The 24482-nt window shown below is 40.7% G+C and overlaps 1 protein-coding gene across 1 annotated transcript; it reads left to right on the top strand.

The window, feature by feature from the left end:
- The first annotated feature begins 9292 nt into the window (after positions 1–9292).
- On the top strand, positions 9293–23649 carry LOC117594880 (B-cell receptor CD22-like). Its single transcript, XM_034294316.1, has 9 exons — positions 9293–9323; positions 12502–12579; positions 16060–16389; positions 19970–20221; positions 20349–20612; positions 21480–21570; positions 21987–22041; positions 22133–22344; positions 22993–23649. Exons 2-9 carry the CDS (start codon positions 12525–12527, stop codon positions 23069–23071), a joined length of 1338 nt encoding a protein of 445 aa, XP_034150207.1. The 5' UTR covers positions 9293–9323; positions 12502–12524; the 3' UTR covers positions 23072–23649.
- The last annotated feature ends 833 nt before the right edge of the window (positions 23650–24482 follow it).

Genomic DNA, 24482 nt, shown 5'->3' with positions numbered 1-24482 from the left:
GACAAATGGACACATTTACTGTTACATTGTATTACAGTCATAATTCATGTCTTTCCTCATGTAAAATGCTGCTTAAAAACACAGTTTCATTACATTTTGTTCATCAGATGCTCCAAAGAACATCTCAGTGTCAGTCAGTCCCTCTGGTGAAATAGTGGAGGGCAGTTCAGTGACTCTGACCTGCAGCAGTGATGCCAAACCACCTGTGGACAAATACACCTGGTACAAGAAGAATGTAACCTTAACCAAAGAATCAGGACAGAGTTACAACATCACTAACATAAAATCTGAAGACAGTGGAGAATATTACTGTGAGGCAACAAATGCTATTGGAAACAGAAGTTCAGATCTTATTTGTTTTCTGGTTTTGGGTAAGTATACCACTCCATTTCATGTTTTCATTTAAAATACAGTATGAATATATCCTAAACTGAAGGAGTTCTCCACTCTGTAACAGAGAACTGTGAACAGCTAAAGAGCTGTCACAGATCCTTTTATAGTGAGGCCACAATAGAGCTCCAATTAGGAATTAGGTCAGCCAAACCGGTTTAAATCCAGGTTGGGGACACAGACAGGCATCTTGCAGAATGTGATCCATGAATCCCCTTCAATGCCCAACTGCATCAAACCCTTCAGATAGTTCCTAACTAGATGTATTGCAGATTATCCCCAGACAGGTGTAGGGGCAGGTAGGCAAAATCTTGCCACCTGAACGGCTTCGTCCCCTGTGCTGTGACGCTCAGCGTCCAGTGTTCTGCCTCTACCAAAGACACTAATAAGTTAACATCAGCAAGCCACCTCCAATTTGTTAACCAGGCTGCGTATTGCCATGCGTTTAGATACTATGCTATACTGAACCTGCAAATGTGTTCATCAAATGTAAATGTCTGTCATTTCAACACTTGAATCCCATTGCTTTATATGTTTCAGAGCCATTGTAATTGTATTCCAAGTCTGTGTAGATTTTATTTATTCTGACTCTTTGTTTTTCACCACTGGTAGCAACACCCCATAATAGTCTGCATGTTTACTTCTACTTAGTGATTAAAATTGCTTCTGATCCTGACACATTTCAAGCTAATAATTATACTTGTTGCACATCATTTCTACATGTGTGTGTGTTTGCTTATGTTATCACTTACAAAGTATTTAAAAGCTGTGTTGTACAACCAACCATATGTTAAGCCGTTTTTTGTTCATTACATCATCCCATGTACTTTTATTATCTATTCTTCTTTTAGGGAAACAATCCTATGAAATGCTTGTTGTGGGAATCTCAGTAGTTTTTCTGGTTCTCATCCTCTGTCTCTCTGGCTTCATCTGTTTCAGGTAAGTGGACGTCTTTCCAATGAGAAATTCATTCATAATATTTTAACACGTATGTCTCTAGATACGTATTTGACCATATTCCCTTTCTCAGTAACTCAATCCCTTCTTTGAACAATGACAGGATCTACTGAGTGTTAGTTAGGAGATTTGTGCAATGATATGATAGAAATCCAGGACACAAGAGGGCGCTGTTATAAAACGGAGGTTCACGAGCTTGTAGTGGTGGTGTGGATGCAATGGTTTGTCTTCATTAAAGCATTACAGTAGCACCCGATGGCGTAAGTCTCGATATCATTACATGGTGTCAGAACGGACAAATCCTCGCCAAAATGGATGCACTAAAAGCACCAGACCCGCTGAGATTGGAAGGAAATATCGCAGACAATTGGAAGAAATGGAAACCAAAATTCAAACTTTACATGACCGCTACAAAGCTCAAAAAGTACAAAGCAGCACGTTACTACACGTCATCGGGGATGAGGCTCTTGAAATGTACAACACCTTTGAATTCACGCAGCAGGAGGACAGATTAAAACTCAAGGTACTATTAGACAAATTCAAGGAACATTTTACCCCACACAGGAATGTAACGTTTGAGAGACATGTGGTCAACACTCGTGTTCAGGCTCCGGGTGAAAACATAGACCAGGATATACAGGAGAAGCATGCAGACGTGTTTGATGGACTGGGCTGTTTTGAAGGGGAACAGAACATCAAGATCCGAGCGGACGCACAACCCATCACCCATGCTCCAAGAAAGGTCCCGGTGGCCTTGAGAGACAAAGTAAAGGCAGAACTGAGAAGAATGGAAAACCTGGACGTCATTGAAAGAGTAACAGAACCCAGGCAGTGGGTGAGCAGCATGGTCACGGTATGGAAACCAGAAAAACAGAAGATCCGGATATGCATGGACCCCAAGGACTTGAATGCTGCTATTGAAAGGGAACACTACCCCATCGATCGAAGAAGTGCTGGCTCGGATGGCAGGAGCTAAAGTGTTCGGCACACTAGATGCTCAATGTGGATACTGGCAGGTCAAGTTGGCTAAAGAAAGTTCAGCGCTGTGCACTTTTAACACCCCATTCTGTCACTACACATACAAAAGGCTACCCTTTGGAATAAATACAGCTGGAGAAATATTTCAAAGACTCATGACTGAAATGTTTGAGGACATGGAAGGAGTAGAGGTAATAGTTGATGGCATCCTTGTATGGGGAGAAAACGAAGAGCAGCACAACCAGAGGCTGAAAAGGGTGTTGGAGTGAGTGAGAGAAAGGAACATAAAACTCAACTCAGAAAAATGCACATTCACTGCACAAGAAGTCAAATACATGGGGCACATCCTAACAGCTGAAGGACTTAAGCCAGACCCCGAGAAAGTAGAGGCAGTCAGGAAAATGCTAAAATCCACTAACAAGACTGAGTTACAGATATATTTAGGGATGGTAACATACCTAGGGAAGTTCATACCGCAGCTATCCACCGTAACTGCCCCACTCCGCATCCTGTTAGAGAAGACCACAGAATGGAGCTGGATGGAGGAACAAGACAAGAGTTTTGAGAAGCTGCAAAAGATGGTCACAGAAGCTCCAGTACTAAAATACTACGACGCATCAAAACCAGTTAAACTGAGCACGGACGACTCTAGTTGTGGAATAGGAGCTGTGCTTTTTCAAGATGAGTGTCCCATAGCTTACGCATCAAAAGCCTTTACTGACACACAAAAAAGATATGCACAAATAGAAAAGGAGTTGGCCGCCATCATGTTTGGATGCGACAAGTTCTACCAGTATCTGTTCGGACCGGAGTTCGAAGTTGAAACAGACCACAAACCCTTGGAAACCATAATGAAAAAAACATTGGCCGAGACCCCACTAAGACTTCAGAAAATGCTCCTCAGGCTCCAAAAATACAACATGACTGTGAAATACAAAAAAGGAAAGGAACTTTACGTGGCTGATGCCCTGAGCAGAAACTTTTTAAAGGACACAGATGAAAATGAACATAAAGATGATATACAAGTATGTGCAGTGATGTGCTTACCCATAGCAGCCGCCAGACTCCAGGAAATACTCACAGAAACTGAGAAGGATCCAACCCTCACAGAAGTAAAAAAGTTCATCCTCCAGGGCTGGCCAGATAAAAGATCAGAAACACTGAACAAGGCCAAAGTGTACTGGAACTACAAGAGTGAAATGACAGTAGAAGATGGGCTGATATTCAAAGGCAACAAATTAGTGATACCAAACACCCTGAGAAGGATGATGCTGAAAAAAATGCACTCCAGCCCCCAAGGGATCGAAAAAACAAGGAGACTAGCAAGAGATGTCATATTCTGGCCGGGGATGCAAGCTCAAATAGCTGACACAGTCTCAAGATGTGCTATATGCAACACTTACAGAAAGCAGAATAGAAAGGAGCCCATGATTGGGCATGACATACCGGAAAGGCCATGGCAAAAAGTAGCTACTGATATTTTCGAACTTGATGGAGAACACTATCTCGTCCTGATTGACTACTGTTCAAACTTTATCGAATTAAGCAAGCTAAACATAACATAACAAGCCAAGCAGTCATAACCATCTGCAAACAGCAGTTCTCCCGGCATGGCATACCCGATGTAGTTTGCTCTGACTACGGCACACAGTATTCCTCCGCCGAATTCAGGACGTTCAGTGAGGAGTACGGATTCAAACATGTCACATCATCTCCCACATACCCCCAATCCAACGGGAAGGCTAAAAAAGCCTTCTCAAGAATGCCAAAGCTGACAAACGAGATCCTCACCTCGCCCTCCTGGACTATCGAAATACACCCCTGGATGGACTACCCTCACCTGCACAGCTGCTCATGGGCCGCAGAACAAAGACAAGACTGCCCACAACACAAAAACTGCTCCAACCTAGAACAATAGAAGGGGTGCAGGATAGGATGAGGGTCAACCAAGACAGAGAGAAACACTACTATGACAGAGGATCACGCGTGCTGCCAGCCCTTAGCCCAGGAGACACAGTGAGGTTAAAGGAGGGCAAGCAGTGGAGACCGGCTAAAGAAGTAAAACTTCTAACTTATACGGCTGGCATTTTCTTAAGCATGTAGTGAAGATTAATCTATGGAGCTTTTCTAAATGATAAAACACATTGATATCCAGTCCCCTTCAATGCAATGCACAAGTGCTTAAACAGCACAATACTTCCTAGCTAAGAGTTTCCTCTTGAAACCTATTCACAAAGCTGCTTAGACCAACTTTTACTAAGGAACAGGGAGAAGTCTTAAGCTATAAGGAAGGGCGGGGTTGACCGTTGCTATGGGTGATGTTGTGTTCCACGAACAAGTCTACCCATTATGCCCACAGCGATTGGCTGATAGGGGAGGCATCTCTGTCAGTGAATTCATGAATGCAACACCGCAGAATGTGTCATGTTGCTAAATACTTAATAAAGAAAAAAAAGAAAATAATGCAGGGTAAGTGTCACTTTTTAAACATGAAACCAAGAATTACATAGTGACATGTCAATATATGTTCAGGTAATTGTCAGCCTCTTAAATGTCTGGCAGCGCATAGCGCCATTTTCCCTGTGGCCAAGTAGCGTCAAGTTCTAACATCCTTGATGTCCGATGTAATTGGGTGGTTTTTGTTTGTTGGTAAAGTGACAACATCCCTGACTCGCGCTACTATGATCATAATATACAATACCTTTTTAAAAGCTTGGTGCCGTTGAGTGTTTCTAAAATGTTGACCAGATTAAGAGATGGATTGCTAGAAGCAGCCTTTAGTGCTAAAACGCTTTGTGAAACACTCTTAGGCCAAAAATGTAGGAGTCCTTAAGTTAGGACTGATACACCTATTTAAGAGTCACTCCTATATAAGCAAGTTAGGAGATACTTTAGGATGTTTTGTGAATACATCCCCAGAATGTTGGTTTAATTTAATGTTTATTCATAGGCAAAACAGAAAGAAGGCCCCCAAATCAGTCTCTGACGTAAAAGACAAATCGGACAATGAACAGGTGAGTCTTCTATGATAGCTAGTGAAGGTTGTTTAATGTTTCTTCATAGACTATTTCCACTAATCATGTTGCTTGTGTCTTTCCCCATCAGGGAAACGCCAACCCAACTTACAGCAACATCTCCAGCGTCAGCATGACCTCTGAGAAAAGAGACCAGCCTGATGACCTTCACTACACCAGCGTTGACATCCACCGGGCCAAGATGCAGGAGGTCCCTCTGTACAGCACCGTCCAACCCCAGGAACAGGATGAGGATGTCCAGTACGCTGCCATGAAGTTCAACCCTCCCAGCTCTGCCACTCAGTAAGCATATTAAACTGACGTTCACAGACTGCTTCTTATTTGGAGGTAACAATAAATAAATGACCCTAGGGACCACTAGTTCCAGGTGGACATCAACACAATCTTGATGGTTTTGAGTTTGTGTAACGAACGGCACCTTTTTCCAGAGACGAACTGTGACTATTGGAGCTAGGCCCTCAGTAGCGGAAAAAGATCTGACATCATACATATAGATAGAGAACTCAAATGCCTGTGTATACAGAGCATGACTCAAGCCTGAGAAAACAAGATAAGGCTCGCTATTGGCTCTGAATTCGTGACTTATACTTAGGCCCTCTAGAGGGCCTTGAGACATCATACAATAGTCCCACTTATTACGAGTACATTTTTGATTGTGCATCTCTAATTCAAGTCAATGTCAACAATATTGGCTGGTGCCTTCTACTAGCCTGAGGGCCTAGCCAATGAGTGTTGAGCACAGCTAAATAATTCTACCAAGAGACTACCAAAGAAAAAATCTGATTGGATATTTTTCCTCATTGATTTTAACCTTTTTTTACTAGCACAAACTGAAGAAATTCAATAGGAAGATCATTACAATTCAGACAAAAAATATTTATGATTCAAACACAATCACGTGTTTCTCTACGCCGAGAATTGTAATCCTCTGAGGGGAAACCTACATTGCTTTGATCTCTGCTTGTTTCAGTGACTCTGGTAGGGTACAATGCTTGTGAAATGAGTGAAAGTGAGAGGTGGGTCTCAAAGTTTCTAGTTCTGGAAACACCTGGAAACAAAGAAGCTTGTTGATGCATGTGAACTTGATGTTTATGTCAAGACTATTATAACATTTTCATAAAGAGGTTGTTTTTTTTTATTCCTTATTCCTTATTAATTCACTCCATTTGAGTCCCAAAGGGAAGAAGGTGACATTTGGGACATGGATTCAGTTTGATTCTGTTTCTCTTTAGACCAGTGACACGTAGAGTTGAGGAGGAACCCTCTGTGTTTTACAGCACAGTCAACAACCCTAGAACCAAGATGACCAGAACACAACAAGGCCAGAACCAAGAGGACTTGAACACAACAAGGCTAGAACCAAGAGGACCTGAACACAACAAGCCCTGAACACAAATATACTTTAATGGAAGAAGTTAGACAAAACACACTGTGTATTCACCTGACATCCCTGTTTTCTCCCATTTATGATGGCCTTTCCCCGACTAGAGCTGTCCACTGACTTCCTGGTTCCTTGATAGCCATTACAAAGTAGAAAAAACATAAATGCTCCACTTTAAACTCAACTCATATTTACAAAACAAATCCTACCATTGTCTGTCCAGAATTGCATTTAAATGGTTCCCATCACTGAACAAAACTGGCTCGCGCCCTCTGACATGTTATCTACAGGTTTGATCAGTGACTGAAACCAAAGCACATTAGGCATATCCAGTCAATGTTGTGTAAGTTACAGAAACAACAATAATCCATGATTCTAGGTTTACTAAAGAGCCCCACCAAGTGATTAGGAAGAAATTCACATGTTTCAGATTAAACTGGTTAGTTCTGGTTAGTCCCTGTGGTGGCCAAGTTGACCTGCATAATGAATGGAATCATTAAAAAAAAACATTGAACATCTTTTAAAGCGGTGCTCCGGTCACATGGTTTCCTTCTAACCTATTAAAATGGAGTCAGCAGTAACCCCACCCCAACCAAATGACCTGTTGCATGCCTGTATCCCCATTTTGATTTTGATTGTGATTGTTAATGGTGTTCTACTTAAGACATGGTGATGTCACCTTTTTGGAACAAATAGAATTTGGAGGATCATGGAGGGTGATCACATGACTGGAGTGCCCCTTAAAATCAGCTGATATTTTTTTTGTGGTTACAATGATCTTGGCCCCAGCATTGTTTGGCCTCTGGGAAAAGCTAGCAGCTAGCCATATCAGACCATTGCTTGAAACCAAAACATTAGGTAGTAAAAGTTAATGATGTTGTATATCCACAACAAAAAACAATAGGTTTGGACAATGCACTCTTTATATATGTAGTATCTGTTATAGGTGGGACTGTGGATTTTTATTCAAGTTGATTAAATCAAAAATTGAAGAAATGTAATGTATTTGAAGAATGAATATTTTTTATATGTATTTTCAATTTGAATGTTAAATATTTGACAGTTTTCTGGTTTTATTTTTATTAAATATTTTAGAATTCGTCTTGCAATTGTGTTTTTTGTATTCTGAATTGTTAAGTCAAATTCTTATATATTTTTCTGAAGAACAAGTACATCATGATCAATCGCAAAGTTGCATTCAATGATAATGCATTGCACCTTGCCATGATTACAGCGCCAGTCTTCTCGTAAAAGGTTTCATGAGGTGGGAGAACACACACAAAGGGATCTAAGCCCATTGATCTATGCAGAACCTCCTTGGTTCTTAATTTGTGGGTTCTCTTTGGGATGTCCTCCCGGTAGCAGTTTGACTGGGATGGGTAGGGGAGGTCGTCTTGGCTGCTTCTCCAGCCTTCCTTCTTCTGGTCCCCTTTCTTCTTCTCATTCCCAGGCACCCAGGTCCTTGGGGTTGAGCCGAGGTGAGGACAGCAGGGCTTGCAGACGAACTAACACACTAAAATGTCAATCAAAAGCAGGCCATAATTGTCTCTCAAACAGACCCACACAATGCTGCACAATGCAGGGATCCACAACCAGTACAGAATATTTATACTGCAATATAATCATTGTATGTCATGTTGTATCGCCAGGGAAGGAGGTAACCAGCTGACAGGAGGAGGCTAAGTGGTTGCTGTCCATAACGGATGTTTAGAGAGACGGTACATAACAGTGAATACTAATGAAGCATAGCATGTAGCTTCCTTTATTTTTACCAATGTGTGAATTGTGGTGAAACCTTGGCTGTGACATAGGCACTGAATTAATGTAACGAATGAATTGAATTTATAGAGCACTACAAGTACAGTACAAATATCAAAGATAAAAGTTATCTGGAGATTCAAGAGATTTGCAAGAGCAAAGAAGCATGAAGAGATTACAAAAAATGAAAGAGCCGTTCACAAAACCTCCCTTTGGTTATATCCTAAAACTAAAGTAGAAGGGTTGGTTAACTGACCTAAGGATAACAAAACTAGTCCTGTAACATAGACCCCTTATCAAACAATGTCTAAAACTAAATTGTGGGTTTCACATTTTTAGCCTCCTTCAAGCTTTCATTAAAATAAGCCACTGAAACATAGTGGCTCATTTGGAGGGGCCCAAAACTTAATTAGGGGGGTCAAAACCCCCAATCCCCCCAGTAAATCCAACACTGGATACAGGTGTGTTCAGGTCCCTGGTGGGTGTTTTGTTAATTAAACCAGAAACGTGAGGAGGAGGAGGAGAGGGAGAAATCAAACGCAATATAGGAATATATTAGACATTTTGTATAAAAATGGAAGTCAATTTAAATAATAAAATGGAACTAAAAATGCAGTCTTTGGTGCAATTTCTCACACTGTCAGCTTTGTGTTGTACTAGTCTTGCCAGTGGTCATGTTAATGGCCTAAAGAGGAAGCAAACATCAGCGTCTTCTCTGACTACTTTAAATGCTTAATGTCTATGACAGAAGACACACCTACTGTCAGTCTACATTGACTAGTAGGAAGTTTGGTTCACTGTACAAGACCTCTCCTCTTCACTTGGTAAGTCTGTTAAACAGAATGAAGACAGTATTGATTTTCAGATATTGATTTTCATTATTCATTATCTATACATCAATTCAAACACCGAGTGAATCTCTGGGACAATTTCTGAATATGACTGGGTTAAAAACTTAAAGAATCCTTACAATGAAGATCTGTAGAGGGATAAAACTACAAAAAGGAAACCTAAACCAAAAAAGCAAAAGTAAATAAGTTAAATATGCAGTATGTACCAGCAGTTAATTAGGATGCATCTCGTGAGAGTACGTCTCATTTTAACCCTGTGTTAGGTAGCACAAGATAACATACAGTTTCATGCAGATATAAAACCTAACTAGCAAGTAACATTGGATGGCAGGTGGTTTTCTGTTGGGAAGTTATAAATGTTTAGTCATGATTTAAATAAAGCACGTAGCCAAACTCCTGATTACTTTTACAACTTGTGAAAGTGTCTTCATACAAAGTTGACCTGAATGTTCATCCGGAACAGTTGGTAGATTCTAGATTGTAGGAACACACTCTGCATTGTCCACCACTGAACTATGATTACATTCCATTACAGTGAGTCTGTCCTGTGGTTAGTTTGCATGAAAATGTTTGTACACCTTCCTGGAAATGGAGGATGACAGAAGTTTTCTTAGCTTGGGGTATTATTTTTATTCCAATCTGTGGATTTCAATCTGTAATGTAAACCCTTTCTACTAATTTCACACGCTGTTCTGTGGTGTCATATTTCCTTGAAAATGACACAGCCCACATGTGTTGAAATGTCTCAGACTGCTGCACTTGGATCCACTTTTGGATATTCTTCAATATTTAATACAGTTGTGCTAAAAATGTTGCATACCCTTGTAGAATTGATCAAATACAGTATCTCAGAAAAGTGAGTACACCCCTCACATATCTTTTCATGTGACAACACTGAAGAAATTACAATTTGCTACAATGGAAATGAGTGAGTGTACAGCTTGTATAAGAGTGTACATTTAAATACATGTTAAATCTGGTGTCATCGCTCTCACACTCCCTCATACTGGTCACTGGAAGTTCATCATGGCACCTCATGATCAAATATTTGCAAAAATGTGAGGGGTGTACTCACTTTTGTGAGATACTGTATGTACCATTTGTGAAGAATACATGAGTGAGCAGGCAAAACACGTCTTTTATTTCTTAAGGGATTCAAATTAAACTCTAGGTCATAACAGAATGGCACAATCATAAGACAAAACATGGCAACAAAGAAAAAACTGACCCTTGTTCAAAAGTCTGCATACCCTTAGATTTTAATACTGTGTATTGCCCCCTGTGGCATCAATGACAGTGTGCAGTCTTTTGTAATAGTTGTCTATAAGGCCCTGAGTTCTTGCAGCTGGTATATCTGCCAATTCGTCATGGCCAAATGTCTCCAGGTCATACAAAGTCTTTGGTTGTCCTGCATGAACCGCATGTTTGAGATCTCCCCAGATTGGCTCGATGATATTAAGGTCAGGAAACTGTGATGGCCACTCCAGAACCTTCACCTTTTTCTGTTGTAACCACTGGAGGGTCAACTTGGCCTTGTGATTAGGGTCATTGTTGTGCTGAAAAGTCCAAGAGCATCCCATGTGCAGCTTTCGTGCAGAAGAATGCTAATTGTCTGCCATTATTTTCTGTAAAGATGCTGCATTCATCTTGACATCAATTTTCACAAGATTCCCCTGCCTTTAGAGCTCACACACCCCCAAAACATCAGTGAGCCACCACCATGTTTCACAGTGGGGATGGTATTCTGTTCACTATAGGCCTTGTTGACCCCTCTCCAAACATGGTTGTGACCTTAAAGCTCTATTTTGGTCTCAGTGTGCCAGAAGCTGTGAAGCGTGTCAAGGGGTTGCCGGGCATATTGTAACCAGGCTTTTTTGTGGCATTGGTGCAGTAAAGGCTTCTTCCTGGTAACTCGACCATGCAGCTCATTTTTGTTCAAGTATCGTCGTGTTGTGCTCCACACCGTCTTTTTCCAGAGCAGCCTGTATTTCTTCTGAGGTAACCTATGAGGTTTTTTTTGTATCCTGAACAATTCTTCTGGCAGTTTAGGCTGAAATCTTCCTTGGTCTACCTGACCTTGGCTTGGTATCAAGAGAATGTTCTACTTCTTAATAAGTGGTTTTGGATATCTTTCTATATCCTTTTCCATCTTTATGAAGTCCCATAACCATATTACGCAGGTCTTTTGATAATTATTTTCTGCTCCCCATGGCTCAGTATCTAGCCTGCTCAGTGCATCCACGTGAGAGCTAACAAACTCATTGACTATTTATTCTCAGATACTAATTGAAATTAAAAAATCCACATAAGTGATCACTATCCATAAATAAAATAATGTAATTATTTTATGATCAGTCATTTTCTAAATCAATGCCAACATTTCACAATTTCTAACAGGGTATGCTAACCTTATGAGCATAAATGTTTAGACATAACTTGGGGGGTATTTCATTACTCTATGTTTAAAAAAACACAATTTGGGGGGTATTTCATTACTGTATGTTTAATAAGACATCATTTGGGGGGTATTTCATTTTTATATGTTTAATAAGACATACTTTGGGGGGTATTTCATTTCTGTATGTTTCACCATTCAAACCTGTAAGAAAAAATATTACGTTTTAGGAATGTATTCGAAAAAGTTTGCCAAAAAAAACAAATCTTTATTTGTTAAAATATATTTTGCTGTTTTGTGGGAATTTACGCTGCATAATATTCCTGCATGACTCTGATCATAATCGTCTGGGAGTAATTCTGAATGAGGGTTAAGGTAAATAATAAACAATACAATGGATTATGCAGTCTTTCTTTTGGCAAGCCAGCATACTGTAACTGTTGGTCTGATGTGCATTGTGAACTACAAGTCTTTGGCTGCTGTGTTATTATGTCTTCAAAACAATTTTAATGGCAACATATTTTTTTGGAGTATCATATGATGGGAGCTACAGGTCTGAACATTAATTAAGGCATCAACCACACATCTACCACTGTCTTGAGTGGTACTGGGAACTCTGTACTGTCTTCGACAGTACAATAATAATTAAAGACTATAAACCTACAATGTGCAGTTTTTTAGTTCAACTTTAACATTTTATAGTTGTGTTGGTCTTCGTAGATTAATTCATGACTACAGTGAGTTTTTGTCTCCAAGCCTGCAGGGAGGACGATGCATCAATGGCCTTGACAACAGCAGTACATGTGTTGGTGTTTACACTGCTGTATGTGGCAGGTATGGACTCATTCATGTCTTTATATTGTGATATTCATCTGAAAGGATAATTCATACAGATGTCAGTTATTCTGGTGTGGTGTTTATATGTAGTCGTTGCCAAACCTTTCAAAAATGGATGATAACAGCCTTCTGAGCCTACCAGTAGGCCTAGCAGGCCCTTTCTGACCCATATCTATAAGGCTGATAACCACTGATAACGCCCATTCAATCCAATGATAACATTTGAAGTGGGTGGCTCAGCTCTCTTTTCGTCGAATGCAATACTGCCCCTGCTGTTCCGATTCTCCGGCCAATCTCCCGCTTCATTGTCCACTCACTCGCGAACAAGACCCAGAGAAACTTGAACTCCTTTACTTAGGGTAACTCCTCCTTCCCTAGCCTGAGGAGGCACTCCATCGGTTTCCTGCTGAGAACCGTGGCCTCAGATTTAGAGGAGCTAATCCTCATCCCAATCGCTTTAAACTCGGCTGCGAACCGGTCCAGTGAGTGCTGAAGGTCACAGACCGATGATGCCATCAGGACAACATCATCCGCACAAAGCAGCGATGAGATCCCCAGCCCACCGAACTGCAACCCCTCCCCACCCAGACTACGCCTCGATATCCTGTCCATAAAGGTTACACACAGGAATGGTGACAAAGCGCAGCCCTGGTGGAGGCCAACCCCCACCTGGAACGAATCCGACTTACTACAGAGAACCCGAACACAGCTCTCACTTTGGACATACAGGGATTGGATAGCCCTCAGAAGGGACCTCCATGCTGAGCCGGAAGGCAAAGCTCTCAATATACCGATTGCGAGCACAATCGGCTGAAATGGGTTTTCTCAGAAGGGTGGCTGAAATGAGATAGGGTGAGAAGCTCAGTCATCCGTGAGGAACTCGGAGTAGAACCGCTGCTCCGTTGCATCGAAAGGAGCCAGTTGAGGTGGTTCGTGCATCTGGTAAGGATGCCCCCGGACGTCTCCCTAGGGAGGTGTTCCAGGCACGTCCAGCTGGGAGTAGACCTCGGGGTAGGTCCTGGACTAGGTGGAGAGATTATATCTCAACACTGGCCTGGGAACGCCTCGGGATCCCCCAGTCAGAGCTGGCAAATGTGGCTCAGGAAAGGGAAGTGTGGGGTCCCTTGCTGGAGCTGCTGCCCCTGCGACCCGATACTGGATAAGCGGATGAAGACGAGATGAACATTAAAGTGTCACCAAGCTAAGGCATTTTACTCAAACAAAAGTACCTGCAATGAATAAAAGACAAATTCAAGCTGCGAGCAGCGTTTCAGGGGGCCAAATGGGGCACAGGAAGCATCTCACAGCATGCTCTCACTAGAGAAATGTTTTGCTATTTAAAAATGCCCAATGCCACTAGTAGTCAGGATGTCCAATCGAAGTAGATGAAATCAAAACAGAAAGACCTTGAAACCAGAAAAGGAACCAGGCAATCCTAGTTCAGCCGATTAGGAGGGATGAATATTGTTGTCGCTGGCGGGTTTCAATCCCTGGTCTTCTATGTGGCAGACTGTCTTTAATCATTACACTATTTAAACAGCAGAATACCTCAGCCATTACATTTTTGCTGAAGTAACGTGGACAAAATAACATTTATTAACTGAACTAAAGAGTAGTCTTGCACAAAGACTATATAGCTAATTGCTATACATCCTACTTATAACGAAAACAATGACTCCAATCACACCATGGCTGATTTGTGTCTTTGGAAAACAATAACAGTATATAAAGGTCAGGTAAAACAATTCCCCACTACACCACAGGGACTACTGGTTGTCCCATCCACCCTCTGTCTTCTCCAAATGTAAATTTTACCCCAGCCATTACAATTTTGCTGAGATAAAGTGGGCAACAAAACATTTGTAACGGAACTAAAATGTACTGTTGTACAAAAATTATTATAGATGGCTAGCTAATAGCTATACATCCTATTTATAACAAAATCAATGACTCCAATCACTCCATGGCTGGATCCCTTCTTTGGAAAACAATAACAGCATAAAAGGGTCACGTAATACAATTATTCTCGCAAATAAATGAAAATCATGGTATTTCAGATATGTATTGTAGTGTGAAGGCTCAAAAGCACCTAGTGGAAAAGCATTTATGAGATACAGAATTTGGAAAGTCTGAGAAGAGAATCAAACTGGGGTTACAATATTGAAGGACCGGGATTTTCCCACTACACAACAGGGCCAGCTGGCTTACTGAATAGTCTCATCGGGTTGTGATCTATAATACCCAAAATAGCATACACAGATGCATATTTTGAAAATCCACCAGAAACATTTACAATAATAAAATGTTTAAAAAACAATGGTCCAGTCGTTCTTTACACCAATTGGCATCCAAATCCATTCAGCTGTTTCAGAGGAAATGTGAACTAAATACTGTGACAAACAAAGGAAAAGGCAAGTAACAACAGGTGCTTAGTAATCAGGTGACTGTGAGGTGGAAGAGTGCAGCTTTCAGGTGGAGTGGAGGGTTGGGATTCAGGGAGTGAGTAGGATCTGGATGACAGGTGGAGTGGAGGGTTGGGATTCAGGGAGTGAGTAGGATCTGGATGACAGGTGGAATGGAAGGTTGGGATTCAGGGAGTGAGTAGGATCTGGATGACAGGTGGAGTGGAGGGTTGGGACTCAGGGAGTGAGTAGGATCTGGATGACAGGTGGAGTGGAGGGTTGGGATTCAGGGAGTGAGTAGGATCTGGATGACAAGTGCACGGGTAAGTGCCTTGCCCTGTTTTAATCTGTTGCAATATACTATTATTTTACCAGGTAAGTAACACAATTTTATTTACAGCAACAACCTGGGAGAAATTAGTATTAACTGTTGTGCTCAGAGACAAAGGACAAGGGAATTTTCACCTGGTCACCATGTAGATTAACATCAGTGAACTTTCTTTTAAGGGCTTATTGTCACGTTGCATAGATGAAACACAAATGCAGAGTACAATGATAACGATTTCCAATTCCCAAAACATACTGAAACACATGACTAGACAAAGCTTGACAGGAACTCAACATTAAAGACAACGACTGATCAAAGGGACAAGGAACTGGGGAAACTAAATAAGGAGGTGATCAGGGGAAAATAAGCCACAGATGAGAGGACTAAGAAAACAGGTAAAACCAATGAACACAAGGGATAGAAACAACAGAACATAGAAACAGATTAGAACTTAAATACACTGAACATAGAAATGTAACAACCCAGCTGTTACACGTTTATAACTCAGTACAACTACTGTAGTGTAAATAAGGCTTTAGGGAAAAACGGGTCCAGAAACTGATAGTTTAATGGATCAAGTATCAGAGCCGACATTGTGTAAAGAAGTATATTTTATAGTTCCCTTCTGCAAGGCACTTAACTCTAATTGCTTGTTTAAGTAGCTTTGGATCAGAGTTTCTGCTAATTAACTGAAATGTAAATGTAACGTAAATTCTAATCCCCTTGTGTTGTCTGACTGTGTTTCAGTGGTACTGGGTCAGAATGGATGGGGTGTGACCTACTCCACTCAGAGTATCTGTGTCTTGAAGGGGTCAACAGTGGAGCTTAGCTGCACCTACAAGTATCCAAGTGGTCATAAAGTCGCATCAACCTTCTGGTTCACTAGAGATTTTGTGAATCTGAGTGATGAACCAGACTATAGAGGTCGTGTGACATATCGTAACAATACAAATAACCACACCCTGATGATCACAGACCTGAGAGAGAGTGACTCGGCTGAGTACAAGTTCAGATTCATAACAGATCAGACTGGAGGGAAATGGTTCGGCCAACCTGGAGTAAAACTGACTGTCAAAGGTACAGTGAAAAACTATTTAATTTAAGTTTCTATCAAGAAATGTAGTTCTACCACATTTTCTTAGTTTGTGTTGACCTTGTTACCTCCCAAAAACCATAGTCATGGTACGGTGAGCAGCAGCGCCACCGTTCCATACACCTTCAGTTCCTATCATCACACGAACGCATCCCGGACTTGTTCGGTGTCACATGTCTTCAATCATCATGAACACCAGGTCCCTATCTACTCATTTGTATGTGTTTAAATGTTTCCCCTCTGTTCCCCACAGTGTGGATTGTTGTTATTGTTGTGTTTGCTGTTGTGTGTTGCTGTTCAATGTCTTTGAGAACCTTTATGTACAATCGTTTTGCTGCTTTAGTCAGCCATTTTCTTTCGTGTGTTTTGTTATGCACTGTGTTTGTTTGTTTCTTGTATTAAAGAACCACACTGACTACCTCTGCCTGCACCTGGTTCCTTGCTCCACAAATCATTACAACCATGATCTGTCTTTTCCTGGCTGGGGTGCCTCTAGGCATCTCTATAGTCACTACTGTTTATTTATCCCCAATCAGAGGCAGCTTCAGTTTGTTAAATGCTTCAATTTGAGGTTAAGCTCTCCTTTTGCCCTTTTTGTTCAAAAGTAAAAGATAACTAAAGGCATTACTATCTTCACCTGCTCCTCGCCTCAAATTGAAGCATTTAACAAACTGAAACATGACGCACAACTAAGGGACAAACAGGGCAACTTAAATAGGATCCCCAATCAGAGGCAACAGGAAACAGCTGCCTCTGATTGGGGATAAATAAACAGTTGTGACTGTAGAGATGCCTAGAGGCACCCCTGCAAGGACCTGACACATCATGGTTGTAATGAAGTCCTTTCCCTCAACTATGACATAATGAAGTTGATCAAAACATTTATGTATTAACATGAACACAGGTGTAATTTCCCAACATGTAGAATATATTGTCCTTGAAATGTTTTGTGCAATAATTTGTTTTCAGTACTTTATGCCAGTGTAACAAGAAAAGGAACCAGGCAAGTTCTGCCGGCCCACGATTAGAAGGATGAATGTAATTGTCCCTGGCTGGATTTGACGTGTTGTTTCCTATGTGGTAGATTGAGTCTTTGACCACTTTGCTATTTAAACAGTGGGTTTTGTTCCATGTGATTTGCGTATAGAGATTTGGTGTCTGTTTACTTCTGCATTGTCCAACCACTTAGTTGAAACTCCACAGTTCTCTAAACTAGTTCTCTACATTAGTTGACATCCAAACCAACAACCGGTATAACAGGGTCACTACACTACATTCAACATGTTACATTAGAAAGAGATTACTGCACATGGTTAGTTAATAGCTATACAGTAACTATAATGAAAACATTTCCTCCAATCACTCCAAGTCTGGTTGTTTCTTTAGAAAACAATGACAGTTTTATAGCTACAGTAACCACTAGGCTATGTGAACTATGCTATGCAAATTGAAAACAAGAGAAATATGTTTGTTGTCGGTGCAGTTCGTCCATGGCAAAATAACCATAAACAGTTTTATTTCAGGCTTACTACAATGTAGCTACTGAAGCTCAAGTCTATCCAGAACAATTCTTAATGCCTAATTTGTTTTGTCTGTGGCGAGGGCTGAACCCAGGTCGACAATGTGGTAGTCCTTACTCTAAACCCCTACACTCTTAAACAGTGGATAGTCAGTCAGTCATTCACTCAGTAAGAGACATTTATTCTTCTTGGGTGGCTCTGTTTATGTGGGGTTGGCAAAACATGTATAATTTGAGACATTAGTAGTTTTGGTTGATTCCGATTTATCTGTGTGTCTTCCCTGGTGATGCTCTGCCAGGCTGGTACTGTAGCTGTTAGATCACCTCACCGCTCTCCTCTCTTACCTCTGAAAGATAATACATGTTCTTTTCACCCTGAACACAGCACAATCCCCAGGTCCAATCACACAAACACTGATCACCTTTTTATCCCATCTGATTGTCTTTAGTGTCCACTATTTAGTTTTGTTTGTCTTTGTGAGGTAGTGTTTGGATTCTTTAAGATGTACTATGCCCGGTTCTCGCTGTTCTTCTGGTTTTGATTGTCTCAAGTGTACTGACTAGTTTCTGCCTCCTTCGTCTCCGTCTTTAGTCTATCCATTTTGTACCTTTGCCCGTCTGATCGCCTGTGCAGTGAAAAATGCCTGCTTGACCCTGGTTTTTGCCTTTTGGAAATTAAATTATATGCTCTGTGCAACCACTCCACCTGGTTTCCTGAGTCATATAAGTTCTATTTTCAGTCTTCACAGATCTTCAATTGATTTCAAAGAGTCTTTAAGCCTTGAAAACCTCCTTGGCTGTTTTATCAGTCTGTTTATAGTGAGTCACTGACCTGCTGCAAGGTGGATCACCAACATGTTTTCAGGCATTTGATTGGATCAGAGTAGGGAACATTTATCTGTACTTCAGAATTCAAACTGTAACCCAGTGGTTCTGTTCCTGAGGTTTACCGGTGGTTTGTGTCTTGAAGTAAACTCTCTGTGGCCAGGCTGTTTGTAACTTCTCTTCATGGTACTGTAACCCATTATGTATCACTTTGCAAATGCTAATGAACTGCACTCTTCCTATTTTTATAATTAATTGGTTAAATGTTAAATATACATTTTGGAATTGTAATTGGTCATAGATTCTCCACTTTTTTTAGTGCACCATAAACACATGTAGATCCCATGAAGACGACACTTATACAAGTCTAACAGAAACATATAGAATGTACAATATGACACACATACTCTACCTCTGCTAGTACCTATTAACAATGTTAAAATGGTCAGTGCTTCAGCATTGTTTGGCTATGAGCTGCCATTTAAGATGAACTGTCAACCAATCAGTACCTAGGTACAGCTGAACAGACATGTCTAGTATTTGCTGTGTTGTTTTTGGAATTTAGTGACCTCCAGAAGTATTTAGCCAGTGACACATTTTTCTTTCTTGCTCTGTTGCTGCTAATTTCAAAGACCAAAGGGCTCAAATGCAGGGCCAAAACATATACACATTGTATTATATAGTAAGGATTTGTCTGGAAAAGGAAAAGGCAGAAGAGATTCCATCAGGTGTAAGACCATGAAACATGCAGTGACAACTGGTGTAAGACCATGAAACATGCAGTGACAACTGGTGTAAGACCATGAAACATGCAATGACAACTGTTGGCAGGAAATCTGGTGAAGCGTCAGAGTTTGACATTCTTGAAGACACCAGTATGTCAGAAGTAGAGTTGTCAAGTAGCACACTGATGCCTGTCTGCTGCCTTCTGTGAGGTAGGGTGGCATCTCTGTCATGGTCTCAACAGTGTAGTGGACCTGGTCTAAAGCAATGGAATTATGGAAATATTTATCACAGCTTTTGATTCATCATGCTGTACCTTTGGGAAAACAAGTGATTGGGGGAACAAAACGTTATCTTTAATAACAACAACGGCCAGAAACACTGCAAACCCAGTAAGATGTACTTGGAGTGGTCGTATACAGTTATGGATTCCAGCTTTGAATCATAGTTACAAGCCATTACATAATGACACACTGAGTGTTTAATCTTCAATTCAGGTCTACAGGTGAAGTTGACTCCTGCTACAGTGACTGAGGGACAGAATGTAACACTGACCTGTATCACATCATGTCCTCTGACTGACACCCCCACCTACATCTGGTACAAGAAGAATGTAACCTCACCAAAAGCATCAGGACAGAGTTATAGCATCAGTAACATCACATCTGAGGACAGTGGAGAATATTACTGTGAGGCTCAGAATATATATGGACGTCCCAACTCTTCTACTGTCTCTGTGGATGTTCAATGTAAGTAACTATTTAAAATAGACGAATGGACACATTTACTGTTGCATTGCATTACAGTCATAATTCTAGACTTTCCTTATGTAAAACACTACTTAAAAACACAGTTTTATTGCATTTTGTTCACCAGATGCTCCAAAGAACATCTTAGCATCAGTCAGTCCCTCTGGTGAAATAGTGGAAGGCAGTTCAGTGTCTCTGACCTGCACCAGTGATGCCAACCCACCTGTGGACAAATACACCTGGTACAAGAAGAATGTAACCTCACCAAAAGCATCAGGACAGAGTTACAGCATCACTAACATCACATCTGAAGACAGTGGAGAATATTACTGTGAGGCAACAAATGCTATTGGAAACAAAACTTCAGCTGTTGTTTGTCTTATGGTTTTGAGTGAGTATACCACTCCATTTTGTGTTTTTGTTTGACATACAGTATGAATATATCATAAACGCAAAAGGGATTTCCACTCTGCAATAGAGAAACAGCACAAGAGCAGGCACAGATCCCTTTATATTGAGGCCGCAATAGAGCTCCAATGAAGAACTAGGTCATCAAAATGGGTTTTAATACAGGTTGGAGAAACAGACAGGCATCTTGCAGAATGTGATCCATGAATCCCCTTCAATGCCCAGCTGCATCAGACCCTTCAGATAGTTCCTATCTAGATGTATTGCAGATTATCCCCAGACAGGTGTAGGGGCAGGTAAGCAAATTCCTGCTACCTGAACGGTTTCTTCCCCTGTGATGCGACGCCCAGCATCCAGCTATCTGTCTCTACCACTGAAACTAATGAGACCATGTTAACATCACCAAACCACCTCCAAACTGTTATCCAGGCCGAGTATTTCCCTGTATTTAGATACTACACTATACTGAACCTGTAAATGTGTTCATCAACTGTAAATGTCTGTAATAGTAACACTTGAATCCCATTACTTTATATGTTTCTGACCCATTGTAATTGTATTCCAACTCAATGTGGATTTTGTTTATTGACACTGTTTTTCACCACTGGTAGCAACACCCCATAATAGTCTACATGTTTACTTCTACTTAGTGATTAAAGGAGCTTCTGATCCTGACACATTTCAAGCTAATCTTTATAGTTGTTGCACATCATTTCTACATGTATGTGTGTTTGCTTATTATATCACTTACCAAGTATTTAAAGGATGTGTTATATTACCACCCATATGTTAATCTGTATTTTTTTCATTACATCATTCCATGTACATCTATTATCTATTCTTCTTTTAGAGAAACAATCCTATGAAATGCTTGTGGTTGTGGGAATCACAGTGGTTATTCTGGTTCTCATCCTCTGTCTCTCTGGCTTCATCTGTTTCAGGTGGGTGGGTGTCTTTCTGAGGAAAGATTTATTCATAATATTTTAACATGTATGTCTCTAGACCCGTATTTGACCATATTCCCTTTCTCTGTAACTGAATCCCTTCTTTGAACAATGACAGGATCTACTGAGTGTTAGTGAGGAGGTTTGTAACCCAAATCATTCAGGCATTACAGTCAGTTTTCAAAATGATAACACATTGATATCCAGTCCCCTTCAATGCAATGCACAAGTGCTTAAAAGTGTCAGATTCTTTAGTGTGACAGTCCTTGTGAAATCTACAACAGGAAGTCTTCATTATTAATACAGACACAGCTACTGAACCGGCGACAGAAGGCATGCTGTCATATTGATGTGTTGTCAATAGACTCCAGAGGGTTGGTTATTAACTTCATGTTTATTCATCCGGAAAACAGAAAGAAGGCCCCCAAATCCGTCCCTGACACAAAAGACAAATCAGACAATGAACAGGTGAGTCTTCTATGATAGATGGTGAATGTTGTTTTGTGTTGCTTTGTAGACTATCTCCACTAATCATGTCGCTTGTGTCTTTCCCCATCAGGGAAACCCCAACCCTACAAACTGCAACATCTCCAGCGTTGGTGTGACCTCTGAGAAAAGAGACCAGTCTGATGACCTTCACTACACCGGCGTTGACATCCACCGGGCCAAGATGCAGGACGTCCCTCTGTACAGCAACGCCCAAACCCAGGAACAGGATGAGGATGTCCAGTACGCCGCCGTGAAGTTCAACCCTCCCAGCGCTGCCACTCAGTAAGCATATTTATATCACTGACGTCTTTCACAGACTGCTTCTTAATTGGAGGAGACCATAAATAAATGACCATAGGGACCACTAGTTCCTGGTGGACATCAAGACAATTTCTCCCACGCAGTCATATGCAATGATGGAGTGATGGGTTGTGATGGTTTTGAGTTTGTTTTATGAATGGCACCTTTTCCTCTTAGTTGTTAAATATGGAATTCTACCTTGATTGAGCTCACAGGCGTGACTCTGAGTTTAACATAATCACGTGTTTCTCTATGCTGATTGTTCCAGTAATCCTCTGAGGGGAAACTTACATCGCTTTTCAGACTTTTTGATGATCTCTGCTTGTTTCAGTGACTGGTGTAGGGTAGAATGTTTGTGAAATTAGTGAAAGTGAGAGGTGGACTTGCAGTGCATCATTGGTCTCAAAGTCCCTAGTTCTATTTGAACACCTGGGAACAAAGATGCTTGTTGATGCGTGAGCTTGATGGTTCCATGTCACTACAATAATAACATTTTCATAAAGAGGTGATTTTGATTTGAGGATGTTATTTCCTAATCCTAATTCCTTATTAATCCACTCCATTTGAGTCCCAAATGGAAAATGGTGGCTTTTGGGACATGGATTCAGTTTGATTTCTGTTTCTCTTTAGACCGGCAATGCATGGAGTTGAGGAAGAACCCTCTGTGTTGTACAGCACAGTCAACATCCTCAGAATTAATAGGACCTGAACACATCAAGACCCTGAACAAAGATGACCTGAACACAACAAAACCAGAACCAAGAGAACCTGACCAAAACAAGACCTGAACCAAAAGGACCTGAACACAACAAGACCAGAACCAAGAAGACCTGAACAAAACATGACCAGAATCAAGAGGACCTGAAAACAACTGTATTTGAATGAAAGACGTTAAACGAAAACACACTGTGTATTTACAGATTTACCCAAACCTAATTATCCTGTGTCTGACTTGGTCAGATTAAAACTGTGGCAGTTGTCTCTTCGATAACTGGTCAGATCACACCCTGTGTCCATGGAAATATGTAAGAATATGTGAAATAGCGACCAGACCTGAGATAATAATTGAATTAAAAAATATCCAGGAGACAATAAAGCCAACTGAAATGGTAAACTGACAGGGATTTGTTCTCCATATAAGTGGTGGGTGTGGAACAGGCAGGAAGTTACCAAACATAGAGATTACTGAAGATGGACTTGACAGACACACACTCACAAACATACCCACATTCTCACACATTCACAAACAGAAGTACACACATACGCACAACACAACATTGATATGTTTATGGAATTGTTATTGGTATCATTTTTGTTATTATTATTTTATTATTTGTTTTATTATTATTGTAATTACAATTTCAATTTTTTTTGTGTAGGAACATGAATGTAAGATTTTGTATATTTGTTTTGTGTTTTTCATCCTTTGTACATATGACATGTAAAAGCATGAATGTTTTTTATTCTTTCTCTTGTCTAAAGAAGCCCTTTGTCTGCTGTAGTGGCTGTCTATAACACTGTGGACAACACAACATCCTCTGCTATGTTATCTGCAGGATGAAGGGAGATGATGAGATGATATACAAAGGAAGGAGAGAGCAGCAAGTCATGTTCATGTTGGGTAACAACCAAGTCTGTGTTTGAGAGAAAAAGAAAGAAGTGAAAGAGATAAGAGAAAGTGAATAAAGTGCAGTCATGGCAGTGTTCAAATGGGGGGTATGCAAATACCATCTTGTTTTTAATTTATTTTAAAGGATGTTTCCTCTAGGTACAGATCTAGGATCCGTTTCACCTTCCACAACAATAATCCATTAGTGGGGGACATGCTAGCCTGGTAACATTTCAGTCCTTTCACTCCTGGACAGACTAGAAGACAGGAATAGGAAGCAAGTTTAAACACTTGATTGTTCTGTCTCTTTCTCCCCCATGAATGTTGTTCATTGGTTATGATTTAGTTCTTTGCAAAAACACCAAGTCGCGGTTATTTAATTTAGAAACACGTTAACTTCCTCATCTGTGTTTAAGAGAAAAAGGAAGGAGAAGTTCAAGAGTGAAAGAGAGATAAAAAAAGAACAGAGAGTCAACTGAAAAAGTTGCTTATGTTATTTTTTGTGAATCCC

The sequence above is a fragment of the Esox lucius genome, chromosome 9 (assembly GCF_011004845.1).
Source record: "Esox lucius isolate fEsoLuc1 chromosome 9, fEsoLuc1.pri, whole genome shotgun sequence".
NCBI classification, from domain to species: Eukaryota; Metazoa; Chordata; class Actinopteri; order Esociformes; family Esocidae; genus Esox; species Esox lucius.
Note: the sequence above shows the minus strand (reverse complement) of the source record. Positions and strands in the feature narration are given on the sequence as shown.